This window comes from Bison bison, unplaced genomic scaffold (genome assembly GCF_000754665.1).
Source record: "Bison bison bison isolate TAMUID 2011002044 unplaced genomic scaffold, Bison_UMD1.0 scf7180017864526, whole genome shotgun sequence".
Lineage (NCBI taxonomy): Eukaryota > Metazoa > Chordata > Mammalia > Artiodactyla > Bovidae > Bison > Bison bison.
The window spans coordinates 3,234,026-3,258,500 of record NW_011495077.1 but is presented as its reverse complement, the minus strand read 5'-3'; the positions used below and the strand labels follow the sequence as shown (position 1 = coordinate 3,258,500).

At 39.4% G+C, this 24,475-nt stretch overlaps 1 protein-coding gene across 1 annotated transcript in view; it reads left to right on the top strand.

The window, feature by feature from the left end:
• Positions 1–24,475, top strand: part of REC114 (REC114 meiotic recombination protein) — a 112,372-nt gene that overhangs the window by 85,656 nt on the left and 2,241 nt on the right. The window contains exons 3-5 of the mRNA XM_010831377.1: positions 8,564–8,647; positions 16,494–16,697; positions 23,841–23,918. Coding sequence (XP_010829679.1) covers positions 8,564–8,647; positions 16,494–16,697; positions 23,841–23,918 — 366 coding nt within the window. The remainder of the gene's footprint in view (positions 1–8,563; positions 8,648–16,493; positions 16,698–23,840; positions 23,919–24,475) is intronic.

Genomic DNA, 24,475 nt, shown 5'->3' with positions numbered 1-24,475 from the left:
ATTATGAGACAGAGGTATATACTAAAAAACAATAAGGATACAATTACAAAAGTTAGCAAGGATAACTCTAGAGTAGGGATCAGCAAAGTATGGCCCATGGGACAGACCTGCCTCACTGCCTGGTTTTTTTGTGTGTGTGTGTAAGACTTGTGAGATAACAGTTTTTACATTATGTAACTGGTTGGAAAAAAAAAATAATATTGTGCAAGATGTGAAAATCATATGAAATTCAAATCCCAATGTCCACAAATAAAGTTTTGTTGAAACACTGTCATGCTCATCGGCTGTGGCTGTTCTCATGCTACAGAGGGCAGCCGTGGACGTAAATACTTGTAACAGAGACTACAGATTCCACAAAACCTAAAATATTTACTCACTGGCCCTTTACAGTAAGAAAAATAAAACAACCCGGCTGATCTCTCATTTAGAGGATTAATGACCCAGTTTCTTCAAAAAAAAGAAAAGTAAGGAGAAAAAAGAGATGAAAGAAAGAATCAGTAGTTTACCAGACTTACAAGACATATTAATCGTCATAGTATGTAGATCATAATTGGACCCCTATTCAAAAAAAATGAAGCAGTATAAAATAAAGTCAGAAACATGAATAGTGATAAAGACATTTGATGATATTGTGGAGTTGTGAAATAAGATTGACCATATTATGAAAATTGTGACTGGAAGATGGGTGCGTGGTGGTTCATTATACTGTTTTCTGTACTGTCATAAATGTTGGAAAATCTATTTTGCAAACTTAAAAATAAATTATTTCAAAATATAAGTCTCTTAAGAATCGCTTAAGGGGTTATCTCCTCTGGACCTTATCATCTAAGGCCTCTTCTCTGTGCTTCTGCAGAAACATGAACTTGCCGCGTCTGTTTTGGCTGTTCCTGCTGAATGGTTCGTTGATTGATTTCCTCAAACTGTTGGTCCCTGGGGGTGGGGGCCATGTGTTATTTGACTTTGAATCATAGAATCTGGTATGTAACTGGCACGTTAGACCCTTAGTAAATATTTTTGGAACAAATTGTGACTTTTCACGGCATATTGTGATTTCTAGATGTTAAACATTCTAAAATGTGGTCTTTGTTTTGTTGACATTATTCATTAATATTTATTTATCTTACACCTTCAAAACAGCCTGTATTTCAGCATAAAGCCAAATTGTTTAAATACCTCTTACAAAGCAGGAAAATATAACTCTAAATTGAGGCAGGTTATTGAATGGGTATGTTAGTTTGAACTGAGATAGGTGTTTATCTTCATGGTAAGTGTGGTGTAGTTCTTTCCAAGTAAGACAGTATTTCTTCTCCAAGTACAATATTGTGTATTTCTAAATGTAGTGAAAAAAGTCCATATTCAAATCTAAGATCAAAATCTATCCTTATACCAACTATAAATTATTTTTTGTTACTTTTTTGTTCTTTATTTGCTTAATAAATAGCTATTGGTTGTGATTATTGACATTTTAAGATTAAAAAATCCAATTATTTTGCTTGCTTGCTTTATTCTGCACATCACCTTCATATTTTGTAGCAGCTCCTTTATCATGGATATTTTCTTTCCTGCTTTCAGTGTAATTTGAACCTCACAAACCCTGAGCTCCAAGGAAAGTGAGTCAGAAAAACAATCATGATGGTTAAGTCAGAGTCTCCTTTTCAAATAAGTCACCTGGCACCTCAGTGCTTCACATTCATGGTACCTTTTGGTACCCTGGGCTTGGGCACTCACTTGTATTGTGAATTGTCAAATGGTTAGTCATCAAGTTATTTTTGTAACCGTATTCTCCTGTGCTCTTTTCCTCTCAGTCAGGATATTTGTAGCAAATGTGAGGCCTTTCTCTTGTTATTTCCATAAAAGTTAAATGCTGTATTTTCTTTCCAGCCCTTATAATCATATCTACCATGGAGTCGCTAAGAGTCAGACAGGACTGAGCAACTTCACTTTCACTTTTCACTTTCATGCATTGGAGAAGGAAATGGCAGCCCACTCCAGTGTTCTTGCCTGGAGAATCTCAGGGATGGGGGAGCCTGGTGGGCTGCCATCTATGGGGTCACACAGAGTTGGACACGACTGAAGCAACTTAGCAGCAGCAGCAGCAGCAGCAGCATGGTTTTAAAGCTAATTTACCTAGCTAAATGCCAGTGCCCACTATGGTACCCTCTTGACTTGCTTGCTCAAACTAGTAGGTGAAGTCAGACCTGAGAGGTTTCTAAGTTCAGTTCAGTTCAGTTCAGTCACTCAGTTGTGTCCGACTCTTTGCGACCCCATGAATCACAGCACTCCAGGCCTCCCTGTCCATCACCAACTCCCGGAGATCACTCAGACTCACGTCCATCAAGTCAGTGATGCCATCCAGCCATCTCATCCTCTGTCGTCCCCTTCTCCTCCTGCCCCCAATCCCTCCCAACATCAGAGTCTTTTCCAATAAGTCAACTCTTCGCATGAGGTGGCCAAAGTACTGGAGTTTCAGCTTTAGCATCATTCCTTCCAAAGAAATCCCAGGGCTGATCTCCTTCAGAATGGACTCGTTGGACCTCTTTGCAGTCCAAGGGACTCTCAAGAGTCTTCTCCAACACCACAGTTCAAAAGCATCAATTTTTCGGCACTCAGCCTTCTTCACAGTCCAACTCTCACATCCATACATGACCACTGGAAAAACCATAGCCTTGACTAGACGGACTTTTGTTGGCAAAGTAATATCTCTGTTTTTTAATATGCTGTCTAGGTTGGTCATAACTTTCCTTCCAAGGAGTAAGCGTATTTTAATTCCATGGCTGCAATCACCATCTGCATTGATTTTGGAGCCCATAAAAATAAAGTCAGCTACTGTTTCCGCTGTTTCCGCATCTATTTGCCATGAAGTGATGGGACCAGATGCCGTGATCTTAGTTTTCTGAATGTTGAGCTTTAAGCCAACTTTTTGACTCTCCACTTTCACTTTCATCAAGAGGCTCTTTAGTTCTTCTTTGCTTTCTGCCATAAGGGTGGTGTCATCTGCATATCTGAGGTTATTGCCAGGAGAAATCCTGGCAATCTTGATTCCAGCTTGTGCTTCATCCAGCCCAGCATTCTCATGATGTACCCTGCATATAAGTTAAATAAGCAGGGTGACAGACAATATACAGCCTTGACGTACTCCTTTTCCTGTTTGGAACCAGTCTGTTGTTCCATGTCCAGTTTTAATTGTTGCTTCCTGACTTGCATATAGGTTTCTCAAGAGGCAGGTCAGGTGGTCTGGTATTCTCATTTCTTTCAGAATTTTCCACAGTTTATTGTGATCATTTTGGTTTATCTTTATAATACTTGTAACTCTTACTTATAATGACAGGGACCAAGGAGAACATGGATAACTAAAATCTGGAAATGAGGTTCCTAATTTATAATACGTGAAAGTCAAAGCCTGAGGCTCTCTTTATATAAAGTGTGGTGTAACCCCCACCTTGGAGTCGTGTGGTGTTCTGGCCACTGCACCTCAAGGAGACTGCAGAGCTGGACAGCATGAGGGGATGGGTCAAAGTATGATTGGAGGAAATAGGGGGTGTCAGCGATTGGCATTCTTTTATTATTCAACAGATATGCAAGATACAAAGATGAATGTTCTTTGGAGTTTTTGATAAAAGGGGAACTAGAAGGGGAGGGACAGAATGACAGACAGGTACACAGACATTACCTTGCACAGCACCTCCTGACTGCTGATTTCAGTGCAGATTTTTAGCCCTTATTTTTATGCTATCCCTGGACATCACCTGACTGCTGACCATTCTTCACTAGAAAGTCTCACTCCTCTAAGCTTCCACACTCCTCTATGCTAGACTCAAGTTCTTGATATTGGCTTCTCTTCTTTTTGTCTTATAATAAATTTGGTATTTCCTAGAGTATTCCACTTCTCTTCCTTCCCATTATCAATTCCAAACCATTTTTCTACCCCAGCACTTGCAGGGCATTTGGCAGACTCATCGGTTAACAGTGGATTCCTTTGGCTGGTGGGGGGACAGCATCCCAGGCAAGCTCCCTGGGTGAGTGTGATGCATTCTCCCTTCCTTTTGGGCAGCCTCTGTGTCTCTGTTAAACCCTAGCACAGTGGCTGGCCGTAGCAGGAGCTCAGACACGGGGTGTGTTTCAGTAGCAGCAGGTGCCGTGTGCTGCGGGAGCACAGAGCAAGTCACTTACCTGAGAAGGTTAGAAGAGGTGGCACAGAGGAGCCGTCTCCTTCAAGGAGATTCCAAGAGGGGGATTTTCAGAGATAAGGAGATCAACTATTAAAATGTAGGAATGTATGAATGACAAGTGGTTAGGTATACAGACTTCTTTTTACTAAATCCCAAAACATTAGAATGAAAAAGCTCTTTTTGAATCTTGAATAAGATGAAGTGTTTAAAAAAAAAAAGCAAGATGTTCTGCATCATTGGACAGGTAATAAATTTGTGGATCTCATTCCCAAGAAATTACATTGGCATGAAATATTTTGTTGATTTTCATGAAATTTCATTCTTTCATTCACTAAAACTTGCTGAATCATCTTCTACGTGTCAAAGATTATAATGAGTGTATTGTTGTTGTCACTGTTTAGTTACTAAGTCATGTCTGATTCTTTGCAACCCCATGGACTGTGACCCTCCAGGCTCCTCTGTCCATGGGATTCTCCAGGCAGGAATACTGGAGTGGGTTGCCATTTTCTTCTCCAGGGGATCTTCCCGACCCAGGGATTGAACACAAGTCTCCTGCCTTGGCAGGCATATTCTTTACCACTGAGCCACCAAGGTTGCCCATTGTATGAATAATAGTAAGTAGAACAAACGTAGCCCCTGCCTGTCTGGGCTAATAGTCTAGTGAAAAAATAGATGTCGAACAATCAACACACACACACACAAACTGATAAATGCTATGAAAGAAACAGTACGGTGCTATTGGAAAGCGTCCTAGGGTTGCCCAGCCGAGATTTGGGTTAGGGTGAAGTGAACAGTGGTTAGAGGTTAACTAGGTAAAAAGTCAGGGAGAGGAGACAGAGGGAAGAGGTGTGTGAAGTTCTGTGGAAGGGTGGTTTGGCTAAGCGGAAGAGTAAGAGCCATAAAATGGCTCATCTCAAAGGTGTTGTCAGGGAGGAAGGCCATACCTGTTCCGGCACAGCCACTCCAGAGTCCTGGACTGAGGGGCTGCAGGAGCTAATCTAGTGACATTTGCTAAACATTGTGATAGTTCCCAAGGATTCAAGGGGTAATAAGACACATTCTAGAACCTGCCTTGCACTGCCTAGGGATTCCTCCTCATTCTTATCAGGGACAAAGAAATGTAACTAATTACAATATAGCATGGTAAGTACAAGATCCTGAGAGAGCATAGAATTCTGAGAGGTCAGCCAGCTTTGCCTTGTGGGGTTTGGTTGGGATAAAGTGGGGTTTTGAAAGACCAGTGAAAAAGGAAGGCCACTTCAGGAACAAGCTCTACAACAAAATCAGTGTGTGAGGAGCAGCCTGATGCAGCAGGGACAGTGTACGTTGGGAGGGTGGTGGGATGAGAAGGCTGTTTGGAGATTGGCTCTCCGAGACCTGGGCACTGACTGGTGTTGAGGGAGCAGTGAGGAAAGGAGCCCAGTGGGATGCCAGGTTGATCACTCAGGGTGGTGACTGACTGGGATGTGTGATGCCATACGTGGAGGCAGCCGCATATGGGAATGGCAGTGTCTGTGGAGAAAACTCTCCCAGTCTGGCCGAGCTGACATGGAGGGATGTGTGAGCTAGCCAAGTGAAGTCTCCGGGGACCCACAGTGGCCTAGAGGTAGGAAGTCAGAGGACTAGAGGAAGTCAGGCCAGGGCCAGGGCCCGCTCATTTATTTTCTAATAAACTTTTTATTCTAGAATAGCTTTGGATTTGCAGAATAGTTGTAAAGATAGTACAGAGTTCCCATAGATGGATTTATTTAGGTCCTGCTTTCTTCTCTTCCTTGAGTTTATGCCATATTGGAATGGGAATTCTTGTTTACCCAAATATTCCCACATGCATGCATATGAGGCTTAATGTGGTTGAAAAATCAAAACAGTATAAAAAGATAAATAGTAAAAAATCTCACTTCAACCTCTGCCCCGGCCGTACTGTTCACTCTCACTCCCTGCAGATAATGATTTGTATTAGTCTCTTGTGTACTCATCCTTCCAGTTTGTAAAATGTTATTGTTATTGTTCAGTCGCTAAGCTGTGACTGACTCTTTTGCGTTCCCGTGGATGGTAGCTCGCTAGCCTTCGCTGCCCCTGGAGTTTTCCAGGTAAGAATACTGCAGTAGGTTGCCACTTCCTTCTCCCTGACTCAGGGATCAGATCCAGACTCCTGCAGGCAGGCAGATTCTTTACCACTGAGTCACCAGGGAAGCCCTTTTAAAATGTAAATGCACGCAAATAATAAGAGTATACCTTGTATGTTCCCTCCTTTCCTTATACAAAGATATCACATCATGGACACTGTTCTGTAGCTTGCTTTCCAGCAGAACAGTGTACCTCACAGATCAACACATAAAGACCGGGAAGGGAGCTGTAAGCCATCTGTGGCTACTGAACACTTGAAATGTGACTGGTGCAACTGAAAAACAGAATTTTAACTTTTATTTAAAATTTAAGTTTAAAAATTAAAGCACTGTAAAATATTATCCCACTAAACTCTGTTGATTTGGTAGGACTGCATTTCACGTTAACCATTTAAAATACAGCGTCTCAGCTGAGCTGTGGTATAAGTGTGAATCCCACTGTTGCTGCTGCTACTGCTAAGTTGTTTCGGTCGTGTCCGACTCTGTGCGACCCCACTGGATTTCAGAGACTTAGTACCAAAAAAAAAGAGAACATAAACTATCTTAATAATGTTTTACAGTGTTTGATCATGTTTTGATATATTAGTCGCTCAGTCATGTCTGACTCTTTTATGACCCCATGAACTGTAGCCCACCACGCTCCTCTGTCCATGGGATTCTCCAAGCCAAGAGTACTGGAGTAGGTTGCCACTTCCTACTGTATTTTGATGTATTAAATTAAATACTAAAATTTTACCAGTTTATTTATGCCTTTAAAATGTAGCTAGTAGTTTAAAATTACATAAGTGGTTCAAATTATACTTCTACTGGACAGCACTGATGTAGGACATCATGTTTTTTACAGTTGTTTAGTATCTCATTGCATAGAGTGTCATACTTTATTTAACCAGTCTGCTGTTGATGTATACTTGAGTTGTTTCCAATCTTTTACCATTAAAAATATGGAGATGCTTAACCCTATCCATGCATCACTTCGTATGTGCAAGTTGATCTGTGAAGGGAATCCTCAGTCCAGCAGAGGTTGCTGAGTTGAAGAGTAAAAGCATCCATAGTTCTGATAACACCATGTTGCCCTCCATAAGGCTGTACCAGTTTGCACTCCTCCTAGCAATGCGTGTGTGCACGTTTCCCACATACTTCCATTTTAAACAGCAGTTTCTACATGTTGGGGGTAATAATGAATATGTTTCTTTTTGCTGCTTCTGAGAGAGTTTTAAAAAGAAATCACAAACGGTTTGCCTGACTTGTTTTTTCATTAAAAAAAAAAAGACTCCTATTAATAATAGAATTCTTAGAATCAACATTTTAGAATGGTCTTTTTTTTTCTCCTTTAAAAAAAAAAAGTCAAGGAATTAACCCACAGTTTTCCTGAACAAAAAATTTCTTTGCAGGTTGTAGCTTTCATCATATTCAAATCTAGGAAGAGAGATTTGATGAGAGTTCAGAAAACTTTTTTATAAAGAGCTGTGGACCTCCCACGTCCCTCCAGCGCCCCCTCTGGCTGTGGTGGACCAACACTGTGAGGCAGATGCAGTTGCTCGATTCTGTACGCTGTCAGTTTATCCCGTCCCCGAGTGAGTTGTTAGTACTAAACGCTAAGCACTTCTCGTGAGCGGCCACAGTCATTAGGCAGTCCATTCTATTTACATTATTAGTAAGCTACAGAAAAGTCTATCTTTACACCTTTAGGATCCAGCAGTTGTCCCTCCCTTGAGATTTATGTGCCCTCCCTCTACTGCTCTCTCTGCCTTTTTTGTTTTTTTTTCAGATTGAAATGAAGAACTAGACATTCAGCATCCCAAACCAAACTGCTTCCATTTTTCCATACATAGGAATCTGAAAATAAGATTCTCATGAAGAGAAATCTCACTATATAGTTGGGGATGTGGCAGATAACTTAATGAGTTAGTATAATGGAAACCTTTGGCTTCCAGGAATTATAAACTTGTATTTTGCCAAATCCTAGAGGCGTAACATTGTATTTTATAGCAAATATCTTTAATGGTTTGTTGATTTTCAATATGAAAAGGTTAAGAAAAGCAATACAGGCTGAGACTGTTAATGTTGATCATGACTCAGGAAGAGGACTGAGATACTGGGACTCATTGGAAGGGCCATCCTTGGCAGTTGATATTGAGTCATTTCTATTGTGCTTAAGTTATAGAATAACTAGATAGATAACTTTCTAATACGAAGGAGTGGCATCACAGCTATTCTTTATGTCTCTTTTGCGTCTGTTGCTAATTTTGCTTAATTATTTTGTTTCAGGAGGGGTTTTCACTCATTGGTAGCAAGAACTGGTTGAAGATTGTAAGACGCATGGATTGTCTGTTGTTTGGAACAACCATAAAGGTAAGATTCTGTGTGGCCAACTGTTTTTAAGCAACTGTTCATACACTTCTCATCTGCTAAGTGAGTACTGGAGTGGGTGCAGGAGCTTCTCTTTGCAGGTGAAATGGTACTGGGAAGAACACGTTTGTTTAAGAAAGGTTTGCATTCTGAGCAAAACATGAAACAAGGACTATCAAGAGGCAGAATCATGGTTCATAAGGGGATGTTGCTGAAGAACCAGGGCTGTGATTGATCTGTCAATACCTGCCTGACAGAGCTCTGCGACCATTCTCCATCTCCCAGCACAAATTGGGAGAAGGTGGAGTTACATCATTGTTTGTCTTGCTATTTAGATTTCAATGGGGGTGTGCTTTCAAATGCTTCACTGAATGTCTTTTCATTTTTCTCTCTTTAATACTAAATAATAAAATTCCTTTTTATTTGCTTACTTGGCTGTATTAAACATAAAGAATGATCCTCATGAAAGCAACATGAAAACTAATCACCTGTATTATTCTTTCAGAAATAACTGTAAAAACCAATCTGTTAACATTCACTGACTAGATAATAACTGAAGTTCAGGTAAAAGATCCTAATTTTTATTGGGCTCATAGACTGAGAGTTGAAAGAGGTCTTCAAGAGCACCAGCCACTCCAGAGGATCCCCAGAGAATTCAGAGGGTCCATGAACTGCATGGATTTTCACTGACCTTTAACTGAAATTTATAATTTCGTTCAACGATGCCTGTTGGCATCAGACCACATTTGCACCAGTAGAAATCAAATGTCTTCATATCACTTTTTAGCTGTTTCAGAAATCTTCAATGTCATTTAAGCTCATCACACCCCAGTGTTATGGTGGTGGTTAGTCCTGCTGCTGGATCTTTTTATTGAGTATATTAATAAGGAAGCATATATCTTATTAGAGTATAAATTAGTGTTAATAGTGTGATACATTAAGTATACTTCAGTATAATTGGTTTCCTTTGAACTTATATATTTTATGTGATTAAAAACATTTTTCTGAGTAGGGGTCCTCTGGCTTCATCTGACGGCCAAAGGGGTCCGAAGCACGTACTCAAAACACGCAGGAGCCCGTTTTCATTTTACGTGAGGGGACTGAATGCAACATAGGCCAGTAGCCAACTAGCTGTCAGAAAACTGGACCCCGCGTTGGTCTCCTATCGATGGTGTCATGTTGAATGAATGTATGTGTCTTCTAAAAAGCTATATTATGCCATGTGTCTGATATTTGAGTTTTAATTTTTTTGTTATTAATTTAAAAAAAATAACTGTAAAGGGGAAAATAATTTGACTGCTCAAAAATAATCATTATTAACATTTTAAAGTTTTTACTAGGCATATATATTGTATCAGTAAGAATAATGTTCAGATGCATGTGACCAAAAATCCAGGTGTAATGGCCCCACCCCACAAAAAAAGGGTTATTTTTTTCACTAAATAGAAAAGCCAGAAGCAGGCAGTTGCTGGCAGTTGGCTCAGCAGCTCTGCTGTGCCAGAGTCAATGCCTTTGCAGCTCCCTTGGCCTTGCCTTCACATTTTCAAAATGGCTACTAGAGCTGTCGTATTTCATTCATGGGAAACCAGCTTCATCTATTCCTTTTATAAGGAAAGCATAGACTTCCCTGTAAGGCGCTGTACCTCCCATGGTCCCTGAAAGATGTCTGCTTCTGTCTCAGGGACCAGAACAGCGTAATGTGGTCATCCCGATCTGCCAAGATTAGCCAATGAATGTTTGGCTTTTCCAGCCTCTGGTATGGATTGCCTCATGGCAGTGAACAGTGTCTGCCATATAGATAATTTATAATTTGGGGATTGTGGTATACAGAGGGCTTTGTATCCTGCTTTCCTCACTTAACATTGTATCTGGAACATTATACCAAGGCATTTCTTAGTCTTTGAAACTTGATTTTCCGTGACTACCTAGTATTTGTATTATTTGGGTGCACCATGAATCGGTTAACAAATTCCTGATTTTTCACTATTGTAAAAATGTTTTGATTTTCATTAGGATTTATTTACAGAGTTTTTGAGATAAAAGTACTAGAAGTATGAATGTGTATTTCGTAAATGTGCCCTCCAAATAGGTTGTTCCTGTTTCTACAGCACTGACATCTGTAAAAATGCCTATTTGTCCAAATCCTCTCCAACAGGGTGATATAATTTAAATTTAAAAACTAATTTCTAATTTGATAAGCAAAAATGAGCATCTTCCTTTAATTTTCATTTCTTTGGTAACTACTGAGAATGAATATTTTTTTGTGTGTTTGTTAGCCAACCATCTGTATTTCTTCTGTGAATCACCGTCTACTGCTTTTGCCTAATTTTTCTCTTCAAAGTCTTTACTCTCTGTGTATAGAGATTACATGTTAAATGCATGTATTTTGTGTAGTTATATAATTTGAAAAGTGATTATTGATGTATATACCATATACTTTATATGTAGATTTTTAAATATTCAAGTTTAGGATCCTTTTGCCTGTTGTTATTGGAATGGTATTCTTTATCCAAAGATATTTCTAGCTGCCTAGTACTAGATTTTTTCTGAATTATTTTAAATTTAGCCTCCTTACTAAACTGCTATTAGCTCTGGTAATTTAATTTCTAGGAAAGTAATTTTATAATCTGCAAACAATGATAATTTTCTTCCCATACTTTTCTCACCTTACTGGATTATCTAGACCTTCCAGAACACTGTAATTTGACAGTTACACAGTCATCCTTGACATCTTGCTGACTTGAATGGGAACAAGTGTGTAGACATTAAGAACATTTCTGGCTGTTGACTGGATATTCTTTACCATGTTAGGGAGATACTCCTTCAACTATAGTTTATTTACTAAAACTTTTATCAGGATTACATATTAAATTTTAACTCCTATCAAAATCATTATTTGTTTCACTTTTTTTAATCCTTTGATATATTAATACTGAGCCAACACACTGTGATTTTTGCCTTATTTGGCAAAGGGTACACAACTTTTTTGTTTCTTGACTTGGATAACTTGTAGTTAAACAGGTATTGCAAAACAAACATTTTTCTGTAAATTGATAAATAGAAATATTTAGAAATAAAATGTTTGTTCCTTTAACAGAAATTTAACATAACTTAAATTCAAGGGGCAATAAAGATGATGTTTCTTTTCTCTTTGGCTGAAATAAGTAGATTGTAAAAGATCTGCCTACTTGTAACATGGGCTTCTTTTTTTTTTCAGTAATTGTAATCAAAATGATCTTGGCTGATTGGCTAACAGTCGACATGTAATTCCTTATGTGAAAAGACTGATTCAAAGGAATAATTGTAAACCACTGTTGTGACTCACCTCCAATAACTCACTGAAGAATATTTTCATGGTTTTCTCTGGCCTCAGCCTTAAGTATCACCCCTTGGTTTCAAAGCAAAGGATCAAAGAAAATGTTGAAGTCCTTTTTCCATACTCCCCCACCTCCAATTTCTACTTAGAGGAATTCACTGCTAGTGGTGGGATAAACTGCTCCAGTTGGGGTCCTAGTGATGATGGGTAACTTCTTACAGATCTGGGTGAATCTAAAACCAGCAGGAAGACATGGCCATGTTTGTGAGGATTCTCACATCTCCTCGGCTGTCTTCCTACGTGGTACCGACTGGGCCCATGTCTTCATGTTGCTGATACCCTGTAACATTAGCTACAGAGCCTGCAGCTTAAGATCTCTGCATGGAGATGCCATTCACACTTGTGAGTCAGTATTTAATGGGCCCAATGCTTCCCAGAAGGTGAAGCCTCATTTTCTTGTGTGTACATGAAGATTAGTGTATAGAGACAAACACTAATCCTTAACGTTTGTTTCTTCAAGAAATTTTCTATTAGTTGTAAGAACTTGAAATTAAGTATTTTGAAGGAGAGTGGGAACACTTTAACATATAAGTCACCACTTTTGTTGTTCTTCAGTCACTAAGTTGTGTCCAACTCTTTGTGACCCCATGGACGTCAGGCTTCCCTGTCCTTTACTATCTCCTGGAGTTTGCCCAAACTCATGTCCATTGAGTTGATGCCATCCAACTATCTATTTCATCCTCTTTCACACCCTTTTCCTCATGCCCTCAATCTTTCCTAGCATTAGGGTCTTTTCCAGTGAGTTGGCTCTTTTCATCAGGTGGCCAAAGTATTGAGATTCAGCTTCAACATCAGCCCTTCAAATGAATATTCAGGGTTGATTTCCTCTAGGATTGATGGTTTGATCTGCTTGCTATCCAAGGGACTCATAAGAGTCTCCCCCAGCACCACAGTTCGAAAGCATCAATTTTTTGGTGCTCAGTATTCTTTATGGCCCAACTCTCACATCTGTACATGACTATTGGAAAAACCATAGCTTCAACTATGTGGGCCTGTGTCGGCAAAGTGATGTCTGATGTCTCTACTTTTTAATACACTGTCTAGTTCTGTCATAGCTTTTCCTCCAAGGAACAAGCATCTTTTAACTTCATGGCTGCAGTCACCATCTGCAGTGATTTTGGAACCCAAGAAAATTAAGTCTATCACTGTTTGCATTTTTTCTGCACCTGTTTGCTGTGAAGTGATGGGACTGGGTGCCATGATCCTCGTTTTTTGAATGTTGAGTTTCAAGCCAGCTTTTTTGCTCTCCTCTCTCACCTTCAAGTGGCTCTTTAGTTCCTCTTTGCTTTCTGCCATTAAGGTGGTGTCATCTGCATATCTGAGATTATTGATATTTCTCCTGGAAATCTTGATTCCAGCTTGTGATTCATTCAGCCCAGTATTTCACATGATGTACTCTGCATATAAGTTAAATAAGCAGGGTGATAATATACAGCCTTGGCGTACTCCTTTCCCTATTTTGAACCAGCTGTTCCATGTCTGGTTCTAACTGTTGCCTCTTGACCTGTGTACAGGTTTCTCAGGAGGCAGGCAACGTGGTCTGGTATTCCCAACTCTTTCAGAATTTTCCACAGTTTGATTCCACAGTCAACAGCTTTAGTGTAGTCAATGAAGCAGATATTTTTCTGGAATTAGCTTGCTTTTTCTATGACGCAGTGGATGTTGGCAATTTGATCTCTGGTTCTTCTGCCTTTTCTACATCCAGCTTGTACATCTGGGAGTTCTTGGTTCAAATACTGCTGAAGCCAGACTTGAAGGATTTTGAGCATTACCTTGCTAGCATGGGAAATGAGCACAATTGTGCAGTGGTTTGAACATTCTTTGGCACAGCCCTTCTTATGATTGGAATGAAAACTGACCTTTTCCAGTCCTGTGGCCATTGCTCACTTTTCCAAATTTGCTAGCATATTGAATGCAGCAGTTTCACAGCATCATCTTTTAGTATTGGAAATAGCTCAGCTGGAATTCCGTCACTTCCATTAGCTTTATTCATAATAATGCTTCCTAAGCCCCACTTGACTTCACATTCCAGGAAGTCTGGCTCTAGGTGAATGACCACACCATCATGGTTATCTGGGTCATTAAGGCCTTTTTTTTGGTACAGTTCTGTGTGTTCTTGCCACCTCTCTTAATATCTTCTGCTTCTATTAGGTCCATACCATTTCTGTCCTTTATTGTGCCCATCTTTGCAGGAAATGTTCCCTTGGTAACTCTATAATTTTCTTGAAGGCACTTAAAATATAGTAATTTGGGGGATTCCCTGGCTTCCCAGTAGTTAGGACTCTGCTTTCACTGCTGAGGGCCCAGGTTTAATCCCTGGCTGGGAAACTAAAGATCTCACAAGCCATGTGGCACGGCCAGTAGTTTCCTTAGATGATAGACACCAGAGACAGTCTATTTGGGACAGTTCATGGCTATTATATATGCATAAAAGACTTTCATTTCACAACAAAGAGCTCTTTCTGACTTTTAATTCTGGCATAAAAAGAAATCGCCTCAAGATTTTCAACCTAGGAGTCCTTTGGTTAACCAAGTGGCAGGATTTCTGTCGTGGTATTTTGATGCTGAGGATGTGGGATGAAGATGTAGCTCAATTTTAGAGTTCTCCTGATGTGCCTTGGCTTTATCTTGGGTCCACATGTATTGAGGTGGTATTTCTGGTTTCAGATGATAAGCTCAAATTCTGTCTTAAGAATTTTATAGAAGGAACATGGAGCAAATCATCAGTTAGGCTGTCAGACATACAACTTTCCCTGTCATTTCCTGGAACTACATTCCAAAGAAACACTAACTGTCCAAACTCATTGTTGTGTACACTCACATAGATAGGTAGATACCTCTAGACAAGTGGTCTGAGATTTTTGCCCTGCTTATATACTTAATAATTATCTGTTCCTTTATATAGTTTTCATCTAGTGATGAGGTGCAATTTTTTATGTGATTACTCTCAAAAGGTTAATTACAGAATCATCATGGAAATGGCTGATACAAAGGTGCTACATATAGATGTCCCATTTGTACAGTCTCAACTAGTGAGAGGTGGAAATAGCTAATTAATTGTAAACAAGAAAGCTCAGTTTCACGTAAGATTCATAGAATTACCAAAAACTGAATGTGGAGTTCTCTCATCAGTTCTTTCCCTTTCCTTCTGGGGGTTAGCTTTCGAAGACTCTTGATAATTTGGGGATTATTCATCCAAGAGAAAAATGACTAAGGAAATGAATAGGCAATACTCAAAAATATTCATATTTTTTCATTGTTGGAGGGGGCAATGATAATGGATTAACCTTTATACTCAGGGGAAGAAAGTTAATGAATTTAAAAATGAAGAGAACCCAAGAGAGGCAGAAAAGGGGCAGCAGTGTCTGTGGACATGGCGCCTTACCACTACCTAGCCATGCCCAGTTTTCTATATCCTAAAGATACGGCTTTGTTTGATGGTTTTATCTAGAAATTTAAATCATGTAAATTGTGAACAAGAAAATCAAGGATTTCTGCTTATAGAAACTTTCAGGATTTTGTTAACTACAGTTAGAAACATTTTCCAGTTAGCAATGTGATTTGTGTATTTAAAAAATACAAAATGCTATTACTATGTTAGCATCCGAATTTCTTTGCAGAAGAAATTGAATAAAGGTACACAATACACATCACCTATTTGGGGTGGCTTTTGGGTAAGCTGCGTCTTCTAAAACTAGACAAGATATCAGACTAGAAAAAAGGCAACTACTTCTGTTAAAATAAGAGGTTTATTGTTGTTATTGTTACAATTTAGTTCTATTTTTAAACTTACAGTAAAATAAATTTGATGTGGTTGCCACACTTAAAAATTTTAATTGCATCTCTCCCACATTTGCTGGTTTGCCAGGGGATATAAATCATACAGCTAATTAAAGGCAGCATGTGATTGATTTGTCTGTGTGATTTGTAGGTAAGTCTGGCCTCTTTAAGGATAAAAGGGCACTGCAAATTAATGAGATACACTGGCTGTCAGCATTTGCCTGTCCCCAGATCCCGTTTTGTTTTTCAGATTCACTGGCTTGTTTAATGTGGTATCTATCTGGCTAGCTCTTCTATATACTCAGGTTTGGAAAATTTTGTTCAGCCAGGACTGTTAGCTTCACTGATTCTCCACCTAAGCAATTAGACGGTATGCAATCTTTGTTCCCAAGTAAGATAAAACGTGGATCTTTTACTGCAGTCAGTATAGTGACCTTCCTAGTCTTTATGATGGGCTTTTCCATTTTTTGCTGATGTCAGTCCCTTGAAGGAAATGAATATATTATGAGGCACAGCTCCCAAAAGGGAAAAGAAAACTAATTATTGGCTTTTCTATGCCCACATCAACAATCTAGGATAACTGCTCCCTTATTGACACGCCTTCCCCTGCAAACAAAGGGAAGACCCCACAGTAAATAAAAGTAAAGTGATATGACGAGGGTTGCTGAGGATAACTTTTGATTTGTCACACAGAACAAGAGTCGTATGTTCCGGGTACAGTTTAGTGGAGGCTCCAGAGAGCAGGCACTGGAACACTGCTACAGCTGCGTGCAGAACCTAGCCCAGTACATCACTGTCCAGGTACCCGACGGAATCAGCCAGGAGTTCAGGCCAAGTCCTGGCCAAGGGAAGGGCTGTGTGCAGAGCATCCCACCACGGCATGGCGTAAGTAGGCAAGTAGGTGGATGAGAAACCTGAGAAGGTAATGCTCTGGGGGGGCCAAAATCACAGTGGAATTTGCCGAGTCCACCACATTTGTAGCTTAAAGATATCTAATGTTGAGTGACTTACTTGTATTGACATATATATAATTATGGTGTTAGTTTCAGGTATACAATATAGTGATTTGATATTTTTATACATTACAAAATGATCACAACATCTAGTTACCATCTGTCACCACACAAAAGCATTACAGTATTATTGACTGTATTCCCTGTGCTGTACATTATATCCCTATGACTTTTTTTTTTTTTCTTTCTTTTTTTTTTTTAAGACTTATTTATTGTTGGCTGCACTGGGTCTTCATTGCCGTGCGGGCTTTTGTTTTCTCTGGTTGCAGGGAGTGGGGGCTGCTCTAGTTGCAGCGTGTGGGCCTCTCACTGCAGTAGCTTCTCTTGTTGCAGAGCACAGCCTCTAGGCGCGTGGGCTTCAGTAGTTGTGGCACATGGGCTTAGCTGCTCCACCGCATGTGGGATCCCAGTCCAGGGACCGAACCCATGTCCCTTGAATTGGCAGAGGGGGGTTCTTAACCACTGGACCACTGGGGAAGCCCATTCATTTGTAACTGGAAGTTCGTGCTCCATACTCTCATTCACCCGGTTTGCCTATCCCCCCAGGTCTGCAGCCATGTTTGTTCTCTGTGTTTATGAGTCATTTTATATTTGTTTTTAGATACTACACATTTTATTGTGTATATATTGGGTGGGCCAAAAAGTTCATGCAGGTTTTTCTGTAACATCATAGGGAAAAACCCAAACGAACTTTTTGGCCCACCCTATATATATACACACACACCTCATTTTTGTATATATTCCAGTGTGTGTGTGTGTATACATATACACACACATACCTCATCTTTATCCGGTCATTTATTGACAGACACTTAGTTGTTTCTATAGCTTGGCCACTGTAAACAATGCTGCAGTAAACATAAGGGGGAAATATCTTTTTGAATTAGTTTTTGTTTTCTTTGGATAAATACCCAGAAGTGGAACTACTAGATCATATGATAATTGTTTTTAATTTTTAGAGAAAGCACCATACTGTTTTCCATAGTAGGTACCAATTTACATTGCCACCAGCAGTGCATAAGGGTCCCTTTTCTCCACATCCTCACCAATACTTACTTCTTGTCTTTCTGATGACAGCCATTCTGACAGTTGTGAGGTACTATTTTGTGGTTTGATTTGCAGTTCCTTGATGATGAGTGATGCTGAGCATCTTTTCATTTGCCTCAGGAAAGGGCAACAAAAGCAAAAAATAAACAAAATGGGACTAAATCCAACTAAAAAGCTTTGCAAAGTAAAGAAAATCATCAACAGAACAAAAAGACAACCTATTGAGTGGGAGAAGGTATTTGCAAATGATACATCCAGTAAAGAGTTAATACCCAAAATAACAAGAACTCATACAACTCAGTATCAAATAAAACAATCTGATTAAAAAATGGGCAGAGGACTTGAATAGACATTATTCCAAAGAAGACACTGAGTTATTTTTTAAATTCAAGGTTGATTCTCACTGTAGTTACGTATAAGGCTAGAAATTAGATTAGCTGGGAGTCTCAGGTGTATCATGGGTGTTACTATAGTACCGTGGTTCTCAGAGTATGATCCATGGACCCTTCCCTGAGACCTTTTCAGGAATCCACAAAGGCCACATTATTTTTGCAATAACATTCACATATTATTTGTCCTTTTTCCTGTATTGATACTTGTTATTTAATGGAACAGAAACATTGTGAGCAAAGCTGCTGTCACCTTAGCATAGATCAAGGCAGTGGCATCTAGCCGTACCAATAGTCATGTTCTTTCTTCACTGTCACTGCAGTAAGAACCAACTAACAAAACCATCTGCATTCTGCAGCACGATGGCTTTCTCCTAGGAAAGCACCTTATGACAGCACCAGCTTCTCTTTATGGAACACCATTATTACTTAACAACAGACGAACTATGATTAGATTTGGGTGGCTGGTGGACATTTTCTCAAGTGAATGTAGTTACTTCAAGTAACTACAAGAAAAGTACTTCAGGAAAACAATTGATAGTATTTATTGACAATGATGAAATAACCTTTCTAAGTGAAAATTAGAATCTTGAAAAACTTGTACCTGCCACTTGAGCTTCACAGCTTCCTAACCCAGAAGACTTTCTTGATGGTACTGGTAACGAACATGATTTTTAAAATAAGTACATCACAAAATCTTTCAACATGTGGAAGACCTGTGCTGCAGAACCATGCACGGATGAAGGATCCAAAGTGTGCGCTACATCACTGGATTCGGTTTGTTTTTGTACCTGTTAACTTCCCTCACCTGTTTCTCTATTTTACTGTTCCCATTCCCCTCTCCTCTAGCAACCATCTGTTTATTCTCTGTATCTATGAGTCTAGTTGTTTATCCATGCCTTTTAATGTCCATATAAGTGAAATCATACAGTACTTGTCTTTCTCTGATTTACTTCACTTAGCGTAATACCTTCTAAGTCCATCCATTTTGTCACAAGTGACAAGATCTTTTTTATGGCTGAATAATACCACATTCTCTTTATCCAGTTATCTATCAATAGACACTTAGGGTTAATCTGCTCCCACATCCTGGCTACTGTGAATATTGCTGCAGTGAACACAGGGGTGCATATATCTTTGAATGTTTTCATTTTCTTTGGAAAAGTACCCAGAAGTGCGATTACTGTATCATATGCTAGTCCTGTTTTTTTTTTTTTAATTTCTCTTCAATAAACAGTGTTGGGGAAAACTGGACTTTCTCATATCATATAAAATCATACAAAAATAAAATCAAAAGGGATTAAAGACTTAAATGTAAGACCTGAAACCACAAAACTCCTAGAAGAAAACATAGGCAGTACACTTTTTGACATCTTGGCAATATTTTTATGGATCTCCTCAAGCAAGGGAAATAAAAGCAAAACTAAAAAAAAAAAAGTCACTGTTTTTTGTGATCACTGTTGCACAGCAAGGGAAGCTATTAACAAAATAAAAAAGGCTGCTTACTGAATGGGAGAAGATATTTGCAAATGGTATATCTGATAAAGGGTTACTATTCAAAATATTCAAAAGAACTCATACAAATCAACATTAAAAAAAAATTATAAAATGGACGGAGGGCCTTGAATAGACATTTTTCCAAAGACAAAACAGATAGCTAACAGACACATGAAAAGATGCTTAGCGTCACTTATCATCAGGGAAATGCAAATCAAAACCGCAATGAGATATCACCTTACCACTGGTCAGAATGGCATCATCAAAAAGACTAGAAACAATAAAGGCTGGAGAGGGTGTGGAGAAAAGGGAACCCTTGGTGTGCTCTTGGTGGGAATGTAAACCGGCACAACTGCTATGGAAACCAGTCCAGAGATTCTGCAGACCAAAGAATCTTCTTTATTTTGTTGTTTTATAACAAGAGTATAAAAAGCTCATTGCTATGATTTAAGATTCTGTGTTGAAATTAGCCTTTAATCATTTGTTGAATTTTGATGTGAGACCAAAGAGTATCCACAATTAGCTGAAAAACATTTTTAAAAAATAACTTTTTCCATCTATATATCTGTATGAAGCCAGATTTTATGTACTTCAACCAAAGCAACATGTTGTCAGATTGAGAAATATGAGTCCAGCTAGATATTAAAAGAGAATTGCAAAAATTGTATTTTTGTTAGGAAAGTTATTTTCATTAAAATGTTTTTAATACTAACATATAATGGATTTATAATTTTAAATGAATATTTAAAACTTGTTTTAATTCCTAACATATAAATATCAAATAGATGTAACTCAAAGCTGTCTGAGGGCCTCAGTAGTTTGTAGGAATGTAAAGGAGTCTTGTGATAAAACTTTTGAGAATAAGTTACAGAATTTCTCCTGCAGGTACATCTTCAAGCATTTCATTGGCAGAGTCCCACATGCTGCTAGCATAAGCTACCTCTGCTCTTAGGATGAAATTCCAGTTTCAGGCTGGGTTTTTTATTTTCTATTTTGAGCAATGACTTTCCAAACCTGGCTTTCCATTACTTCATCCTGTAAGTTCCCCTTAAACTAACTGGGCCAAGACAATTCATTTTTACTGTTTTATCACCAACTTTCTTTTCATAGCGTATCTGGGGCAAACAGATTTTATATTATTTATCATAAAATGTTTTTCTTTAAACAAGTACTGTATGGTTTCCCTTTGATTATATTTAGTTTGCCATATTAATGTTTTAGAATTCTTCCCCTTTGTTCCTGCATGACTTTTTGTGAACATGTCTTAACACTAAAGCTGGTTTTCTTACAAACACTGGATCTAATTTAAAACATTTTGCCTCATCAGCTTCTATTAAGAATCCCCTCTCTAAAAATGGAATGATATGGCTTATTATAAGATACTTTGTTGCTTACGATCCTTTACCCCTTAAATAGATCGCCTTTCTTTGTAGGTGTCACTGACCAGCTATTAGACTGAGCTTATAGTACCCAGTGCACGCATGGGGTGCAACAGGAACCAAACAGGGTCCCCAAATTTGGGAACTAGGTCTAGAATGCGCTATAAAGGTAATGATATACATGACATACATATAGTAAAGATACACACACATCAGGGTAGAACCTAAATACTATTATCTAAATATGAAAAGAAAAACTGAGACAGTACCTTAAAGTAGGCCGTGGGTCGTTAACTACAGTGGCAGATGAAGGCCCTGGCTCTCGATTTAAGCTCATCCCAAACACCTAGGTAGAAATATCCCCAAAGTGGCTAGAAAATGTTCATGTCTTTTCTTGATTCTGTATTCAAGGCCTCCTTGGATCTGTAGTTTGGTGTTCTGGGTAGATGAGATGTAGAGTGCTGTGCTCTACACTATGTCCAAAGACCATAGGCTTTGGAATCCAAATGGATTTAGGTTTGAATCCTTGCCCTGTTAGTAGCTATGTGTTCTCATGCAAGTCACTTACCACGTGGTGAGACTGAAATTGTGTCTATAAAGCACCCTGGCAAATACTTAAGTAAGATGATTCATTATTACTGCCAGTCATGTTACCTTTTCAGATCTCTTTTGCTTTGCAGGTGAACAAATAAGCATACCAGTCAGTCTTTTATTATCAAGGGTTAGCACTCACCAATCAGCAAGGCCATAGTGAGATGGAGTGTCTGAGGCTGCAGAGCAGGAGACGAAAACTCCTAAGGCTTGTCCTCAGCTGCCGCTGTTCAAATTTGGTATCATGCTCCCTTTTTCAGAATCCAGCTCCAGAGGTGCAAGCTCTGGCCAAGCTTTAGTCATCTTGCCGGTCTCCTCATTCAGGTGTCTTTTTCCCAGTACTTGTATTACTTTTGTCTAAAATAGTTGTTCTTTTTTTTTTTTTTTTTGCAAATTAGGGGTAATTCCATATCTTTTTATTTCAAGTTCTTGATTCACTTCCTGGCTTGCCTCTGCCTTGTAATTTTGCTAATTGTGGCCTAACCAGGTGTTTCTTCAACCTGAGGGCTTCTGAGGCAATCCAGCCTATGACAGTTCCTAGCTCCTCCTCTGTTAGCACTAGAAGTCCAGGAGGTGGCAGCCAAGGGCTCGTTCCTGTGTGCATAGAACCTGCCATCTGTGTACACTTAGGTGGAGGACTGTCCAGCTGACTTCCACTGCTTCCATCACACTTGGCTGTAGATCAGTGTATGTGGCATATGAATTTTGGTTAGTCTTTCCTAGTTGTTTGAAAAACATGGTGTGAGCTGAACTGATGTCTCCTAGGAAAACCTTAGAGCTGGAAGAAATATCAGGCAGTGGAATCGGACTTTTCTGGATGAGGGAAAATGGGGTTTGCCTAAGGATTCCAGACTCAGTAAAGCTCCTTACCTTTTAGCTCATTTTTATTTAGTATTCCTGACTAGTTTTCTTTCCTTTGTTCTTTTCTTCCTCTCTGTCCCACCACCCCATTTTTGATGCCTCCAGATACACATTTCTTCTAACACCCACTGAAATTAGCAGGACATTTACTTTAGCAGTCAGAACATACTGCTGATACACACCCTCCAGGGAGGGCCTTGGATTCTCCGTGTGATACCACCAGCTCAACTGTCTGGAGATTATTAGTACTATAAGTACCACTGCTATCCAGAATACAACTAAGCCTGCAGACATGTGGCTAGGAACGAAGAGTGGTGGGGCTCTTGGAGAAGTTTTTGTTTTTAGGTAGAAGCAGCCTCTTATGCCTCCAGGCTTTCTCCTACACCTTGTTCATTCTGTTTGCCTAGAAAACATCCTGAGTTCTGCTCAAGAACAGCCCCTCCCGTAAGAAGTAGCTCGGGCTCTGGAGCATTCCTACCCCTCATGCTTATTAACACACACACCCTTCCTGTACTGCCCTCTACTGCAAGCCTGAAGTCTTATACTCCCCTCCATGCCAGCACTTCCTCAGTTGCATTCAAGTTGTTTTACTTGTTAGATTCTTACTGGGTTGTTGGTTCTTGCGGACCAGACCTCTCTCTACCTTATTTTCTGTGGCTCCCTTCCCTTTTTCCTCCCAATGTCTAGTGCACAGTAGACACAAACATTGTTGAATGAATATATCTAGGAATTTACTAACAGAAGAACTTATTCATAACCTCAGAATGTCTAAAATGAGATTTTTTTTTAAAGTTACAAGATATTGTTATCTTGCAACTATAGTGTTCCCCCTGCCCCCATTTTGCTTTTCTACAAGGAACATGTATATTACCCGAGTAATAATTTATAGAAGGTGACAAATCATGATTATCAGAAGCTGGGCAATGTCCACTGCCCTGCAGTACCAGCACACGGTCCTGGGCTGGGCCTTTTAAGACAGAAGTATGCCACGGCATCAGGCAGGAAAAGGCACTACCAGCCTGTGAGACCTAAGGAACACCAGGCACAGAGCAGGCGCCTCAAATTTTATCTCTGTATCTCTGCTGTGGCAAATCAGGTTAACAGCCAAGCTTAAACCAGGACAGACTACACCAACAATGACTTTAGTACCTTTACTGATTTTCTTTCTTTTAACATTAATGCATGTGTTCCACTTTTTCAATGGCCTACGGAATTTATGACTATGTTCAGCCAGTCTCCTAATTGCACGTTGTTTCACTGCAGAACTCAGAGCAGCAGCAGTGGGTACCAGCTGGCACAAGCAGTCCAGGAGGAAGGACCTCAGTGGCCTGGTTAGCTCAGGTAGGGCCTATTTCCATATTCAGTTTTCATGTCAGGAAAAACAGTGATCCCGAAGAATTTTGTATCCCTCTGTTCAATCCACTGTTCTAGAACAGTAACTTAAAATGTTACTATAGAAGACGATAAAGACAGAGACAGGCCATTTCCACCTATCCTTGTTGTGAGATTAGACATGATGGCACATACTGAAGAACTGTCTTCCTGAGGAAATAAAAGACAGAAAGTGGTCTATAATGTTAGACTTTAAATGCATGAGATAAAGAATTTATTCACCACCTTCCTAAAAGAGGAATGAAGCTAAGAATTTCAGTTTAACTTTGGAAATGAAATTTGGAAACTCTTTTAAGACAAATATCAATATGAATTTTAAGTTGGATCAACCATAGTTTCTGTAGGGGCAGATCTTCAGTGTGAGGATCTCAGGTTAAGGATGTATGGAGCCCCAGGAAGACTCTGTTCTTACCACAGAACTGCTTTTGGACATGGCCTCTCCACTTGAATTTTGCTGTTACCAAACACTCCTGCAGAACTATTCATTCAGGCTCAGGGTTCCTGAG